This window comes from Phyllobates terribilis, unplaced genomic scaffold (genome assembly GCF_046119375.1).
Source record: "Phyllobates terribilis strain yellow unplaced genomic scaffold, ASM4611937v1 Scaffold_1__5_contigs__length_1240528914, whole genome shotgun sequence".
NCBI classification, from domain to species: Eukaryota; Metazoa; Chordata; class Amphibia; order Anura; family Dendrobatidae; genus Phyllobates; species Phyllobates terribilis.
The window spans coordinates 710,954,432-710,960,431 of NW_027362761.1; the positions used below are offsets into that span (position 1 = coordinate 710,954,432).

A 6,000-nucleotide genomic window follows, 5' to 3' on the forward strand; every position below is an offset into this window, starting at 1 on the left:
ATGTAAAACCCCCCCACAAAAAAAAAGCAATGAAAGAAAAATGCAAGAAACTTAATGTAGCTAATAGGTGCATAAAAGTTGCAAAAACACTAGTGCACACCCTCATCATCTCCCGCCTTGACTACTGCAACCTCCTGCTCTGTGGCCTCCCTTCTACCACTCTTGCACCCCTCCAATCTATCCTAAACTCTGCTGCCCGACTAATCCACCTGTTCCCCCGCTATTCCCCGGTCTCTACTCTCTGTCAATCCCTTCACTAGCTCCCCATTACCCAGAGACTCCAATTCAAGACCCTAACCATGGCATACAAAGCCATCCACAACCTGTCTCCTCCATACATCTATTACCTAGTCTCCCGGTACTTACCTGCATGCAACCTCCGATCTTCACAAGATCTCCTTCTTTACTCCCCTCTTATCACAATCGCATACAATATTTGTCCTATGCATCCCACCTACTCTGGAACTCTCTACCCCAACACATCAGACTGCCGCCTACCGTGGAAACCTTCAAAAGGAACCTGAAGACCTACCTCTTCTGACAAGTGTACAGCCTGCAGTAACCACCGCTCCACCATACCACTGCATGACCAGCTCTACCCTCACCCTTCCCTTGTAGACTGTGAGCCCTCGCGGGCAGGGTCCTCTCCTCTCCTGTACCAGTCGCCGACTCGTTTTTGTTCAAGATTATAGTACTTGTTGTTTGCTGTGTATACCCCTTTTCACATGTAAAGTGCCATGGAATAAATGGTGCTATAACAGTAAATAATAATAACATCAAAAACTCTCCAAATACTCATTGTGGGAATAAAACCTTAAAGAGGACCCATCACCAAAAATCTAGTTTCATTAAAAAATATAATTATATGATTACTTATTTTAGAGAGATACTGACTGCTTTGAAATTCAGTATCTACCTAAAAACCTTTGTTTTTTGTACCCATTTTTCAATGGAAGTGTGCTGCCCTCTTCTGGATGGCACGGTTTCTCACTGATCCTTCTACAACATGTATGTCTGTAATGCGCCTGTGCAGAGAGACTGGAAACACGCTGCTCCCCAAGACATATCACTACTTTATCTGAAAACTTTTCCCTGCCTGTCTGCAGCTTCACTACCTATCAATGTCATACTGGTCTGTGTTCTATCGGAGCATAAACACGCTGATCAGAGCAAAGACCAGTCTGATAGTGATAGACAGAAGCTGCTGACCGGCAGGGACAACTGTACTATACTGAAGGCTGCAGGAGCGGCTGTGATCAGTCTTCTCAGAAAGTGCAGGGTGTCCACTGGTCTTTGCTCTGATCAGCGTGTTTTCGCTCCGATAGGACACAGACCAGTGATGAAGTGATAGATAGTGAAGCTGAAGAGAGGCAGGAAAAGGTCTTCGAATAAAGACGCAGCATGTCCCCGGGAGAAGGGCTCACTCCACAACACTGAAGATGCCATCTGCTCTGAACAGTGAGGCCGTGCTGCACAGGACAGATACGTCACTGACGAGAAATGGCGGCACTTATTAAATACCCCTTCCCTACTATTTATATCTGACTAATATTGTGCACTATATGAATTTTTCTCAATAAAGTATATATTTTTATGATTAATAATCCCCTCTGTGCTATTTTGGAGATTACTTATAGGTATACTGAGGTATTTACTCTTACTTAGAGGTTTCTTCTCCTCCACGTATAAACCTCCCTCTCCAATATGTCCTTCTTGTTGGTTATGCTATTGTTATAGGGATTACGGACCTTATACCGTATGGTCGGATGATTTTCAAACTTATTAAAAATAGTTGATTTGGCAGGGAGTTTGCATATTTATTCCACATTAATAATAGCCCTTTCCTCATTGATTTTATTAATGACTTATGTTTAGAATTTAGCTTAGTTTTTCTACTAGTAATAAAGAGGTGATAGCCCTCTTTAAGTGCCCCATTTATTATTGCTTTTGTTCCTTCTTTGTTTTTCTGGTGTTTTTGATTTGTATCAAATTCTTCTTTTAATTTGAGCCTTTTTGTAAGTTTCAAATATATATATATATTTTTATAATGAAAAAAACAAAACATTCTTTGAAAGAGAAATTGCTTCTGTAACAATTTTCCGATACCAATAAAGTTCTCATTTTTTGATCTTTGTACCTGTGTTAGGGCTTTTTTGGGTAGCGAGCTGACATTTGTATTGATACTATTTTGATTGCTTCTTATTGCGCTTTTTTGTGGAGTTGCAGCGAATGAATAAATGCAATTCTGGTGTTTTTATCGTTTTTCTCCTTACAGTGTTAACTGATCAAGTTAATGAATTTCATATTTTAATATTTATTTTGATTACAGACTCTATTTTTTTTAGTTATTCTGAAGAAAAGGAGGGTGGATTCAAATGTTTATATATTATCTTCAATTCTATATTTTTAAAAACATGATTATTTTTACAATTTCTACTTCTTTTTTTTGAGTCCCCTTATGGAACATGAAGCTGCAATTGCCCAATTACTTGTACCATATACTGAAAAAGCAGTATATAATAAAATGTATGGTCTTTTCTGAACGTCAGCTACAGGATTGTCTTAGTAGGAGTACTGTCATGGCATACACAGGTGCCAGTCAGTCTTTCAAGGTAACCTATTGGGGCCGATAAGTGCGTGGAAAAGCGCCTGCCCAGTTTGTGGTCTTTAAAGGCCACTCTAACATATTAAAGGGGCTAAAAGCAAAGGGAGGGACTGAGCTAGAGGCAGATGATGTCTGTGTAACACAGTCATCATCAGACAGCAAAGAAGCCAGAACAATTCATGAAGATGCAAAGGCATGGACCCGAGAATTTGAATACTATTAAATCATGTCAGAAAGGGGTTAACTCAGAATTTCGATCCACCAATCACAATAGTTGATATCAGAGCAGACGCTGCTCCTATTCCCATAGATGTTGGTTTTTGTATGTTTATGATTATGGTTAATGTACATGTAAAAAGAATAACAAAAAGAAAAGGTCCCAGTGCCCAGGATAAAAAAAATGCAAGATTTGTTATTGTGCATATATATTTTGATTGTGATATGGGAAATTAAAATATTACAAAAAAACTACATGTAACAAAACCCTGATTTAAGTAGGATCTCAAGACATTTTTAAAGAAATTGGAGAAATAAGTGAGAGCGTGTCCGATACGGCCGTCTAATGAGGTGCAGATATAAGACACTGATCCCAGATTTAGGACACGTTTCAACAAATAAAAGGTTATTTATTGTATAACGAAGTTTAACATTTTTCATTTCTTCAGATCAGCTCTTAAAAACCGTAACTAGTGACTACCAGTAGATCTTAATCTGTCCTGATCATGTGACGGACATACGGGTGCAGGACAGACTAAACTCCCTGGGAAATCATCACATAACCCAGGAAAGATCTTAACCACTGGGTAAATAATGAAGGTTTCAATAGGATACCTGCAAGCACAGAACTTAAAAAAACATTGTTACACTAAGGCTGTGTGCCCACGTAGCATTTTTCAAGCGTTTTTGATGCGGAATTTCCGCAGCGGAAACGCTTGTAAAACGCTTGGTAACACGCACCCCATGGTCCCCAATGGGATTCCGCAAGTTCTATGCACATGCTGTGGATTTTTCCGCAGCGTTTATGCTGCTCTCAAAAATCCGCAGCATGTCATTTAATTTTGCGTTTCCGCAAGCAGAATTGCCTTTGTTCAATGCATAAAAAACGCAAGGCAATTCCGCATGTGGAAAACGCGTGATAAACGCGCGAAAAAAGCGCGATAAACGCGTGCGGAATTCCGCATGCGTTTTTCCGGGAGAGGACTTGCATTTATGCAGCAGAAATTTTCTGCTTCATAAATGCAACGTGGGCACATAGCCTTAGTATAAGGCCAGTATTTGACCTCAGTATGTGTAAGCCAAAACCAGGAGTGGAACAATCAGAGGAAAAGTATAATAGAAACACGTCACCACTTCTGGATTTATCACCCACTCCTGGTTTTATCTTACACATACTAATGGAAAATACTGACCAAATACTGAACGTGTGAACGTGGCCTAAAAGGTGCAATCTTACAAGGGGTTGTTCACTTTCAGGACATTGGGCCCCAAACTGTGCAAAATACTTAAGTTAACAGCCTCACCAGGTTCTCGCCCTTTCTGCACTCTTCACTGCCGCTCCGGACCGGGGTTACGACCACGGCGGTGACATCGTGTGTCGTCAACCTTGGCGCACAAGCTCAGTGATCGGCTGCAGAGGTGACAACGCACTGTTGACATGAAGTCACCGCTGCAGCCAAACCAAAGCATGGAGCCAGCGCTGGACCTGGGGAGGGTGATGACCTGCTGAGCTTTAATGTTAAGCATTGTACACAGTTGGGGGCTCACTTTCCTGAAACCTTCCATCACAGTTATCCCTGCAAGGAATTGTATGGGAAGCCATGACACAACAGCAGAAGAGGCTGCTCTGGCTGAAGCTAAACATGTCTGACCAGCTTCTTTGTATACGAGTGGTCCAGGCCTCCCGGCTTCACATCGAACTCCTCCGTGTTCCCGGCGGCTTCAGCCCGAATGTGATTACTAAGGCACAGCAGGAGCACCGCACTCAGCAACGCCGCCGCCATGGTCCGCCCGCCCGGCTACTGCTCTGCTAGTGCAGGCGACGTGGGGACAAACCAGAGCGCAACGTCAGCGGGGGCGGGGCATGCCAGTCACCTGACCGAAACGCGGCAGCTGCGAACAGGTCCCCAGCACAACACAGGGTCTGATGACTCTGGCTAGGGGGCGTGGTCTAATGACAGGAACCAGCCGGGCGAATGGGCTGCAGACCGAACCAGATCACGTGAGGGAGATGAACAAGCTGAATGAGGAGACTGGGTGCAAACAAGGAGGTGTAGTGTGAGGAGCCAGACACTAGAGGGAGATGTGGAATGAAGAGACTAACCGCAGATAGGCAGGTGTAGTGTGAGCAGCCAGACGCTAGAGGGAGATGTGTGGTATGAAGAGACTGACCGCAGATAGGGAGGTGTAATGTGAGGAGCCAGACACTAGAGGGAGATGTGTGGTATGAAGAGACTGACCGCAGATAGGGAGGTATAATGTGAGGAGCCAGACACTAGAGGGAGATGTGTGGTATGAAGAGACTGACCGCAGATAGGCAGGTGTAATGTGAGGAGCCAAACACTAGAGGGAGATGTGTGACATAAAAAGACTGACCGCAAATAGGCAGGTGTAGTGTGAGGAGCCAGACACTAGAGGGAGATGTGTGGCATAAAGAGACTGACAGCAGATAGGCAGCTGTAATGTGAGGAGCCAAACACTAGAGGGAGATATGTGACATAAAAAGACTGACCGCAAATAGGCAGGTGTAGTGTGAGGAGCCAGACACTAGAGGGAGATGTGTGACATAAAGAGACTGACAGCAGATAGGGAGGTGTAATGTGAGGAGCCAGACACTAGAGGGAGATGTGTGGCATAAAGAGACTGACCGCAGGTAGGCAGGTGTAATGTGAGGAGCCAAACACTAGAGGGAGATATGTGGAATGAAGAGACTGACCACAGATAGGGAGGTGTAGTGTGAGGAGCCAGACACTAGAGGGAGATGTGTGGAATGAAGAGACTGACTGCAGATAGGCAGGCGTAGTGTGAGGAGCCAGACACTAGAGGGAGATATGTGGTATGAAGAGACTGACAGCAGATAGGGAGGTGTAGTGTGAGGAGCCAGACACTAGAGGGAGATGTGTGACATAAAGAGACTGACCGCAGATAGGCAGGTGTAGTGTGAGGAGCCAGACACTAGAGGGAGATGTGTGATATAAAGAGACTGACAGCAGATAGGGAGGTATATTGTGAGGAGCCAGACACTAGAAGGAGATGTGTGACATAAAGAGACTAACAGCAGATAAGAGAGATGTAGTGTGAGGAGCCAGACACTAGAGGGAGATGTATGACATAAAGAGACTGACTGCAGATAGGGAGGTGTAGTGTGAGGAGCCAGACAATAGAGGGAGATGTGTGAC

At 44.0% G+C, this 6,000-nt stretch overlaps 1 protein-coding gene across 1 annotated transcript in view; it reads right to left on the bottom strand.

The window, feature by feature from the left end:
- The window catches only part of MYDGF (myeloid derived growth factor), a 29,674-nt gene extending 24,954 nt beyond the window's left edge, over positions 1 to 4,720 (bottom strand). The window contains exon 1 of the mRNA XM_073686265.1: positions 4,474 to 4,720. Coding sequence (XP_073542366.1) covers positions 4,474 to 4,605 — 132 coding nt within the window. The 5' untranslated portion in view covers positions 4,606 to 4,720. The remainder of the gene's footprint in view (positions 1 to 4,473) is intronic.
- Positions 4,721 to 6,000: the final 1,280 nt, after the last annotated feature.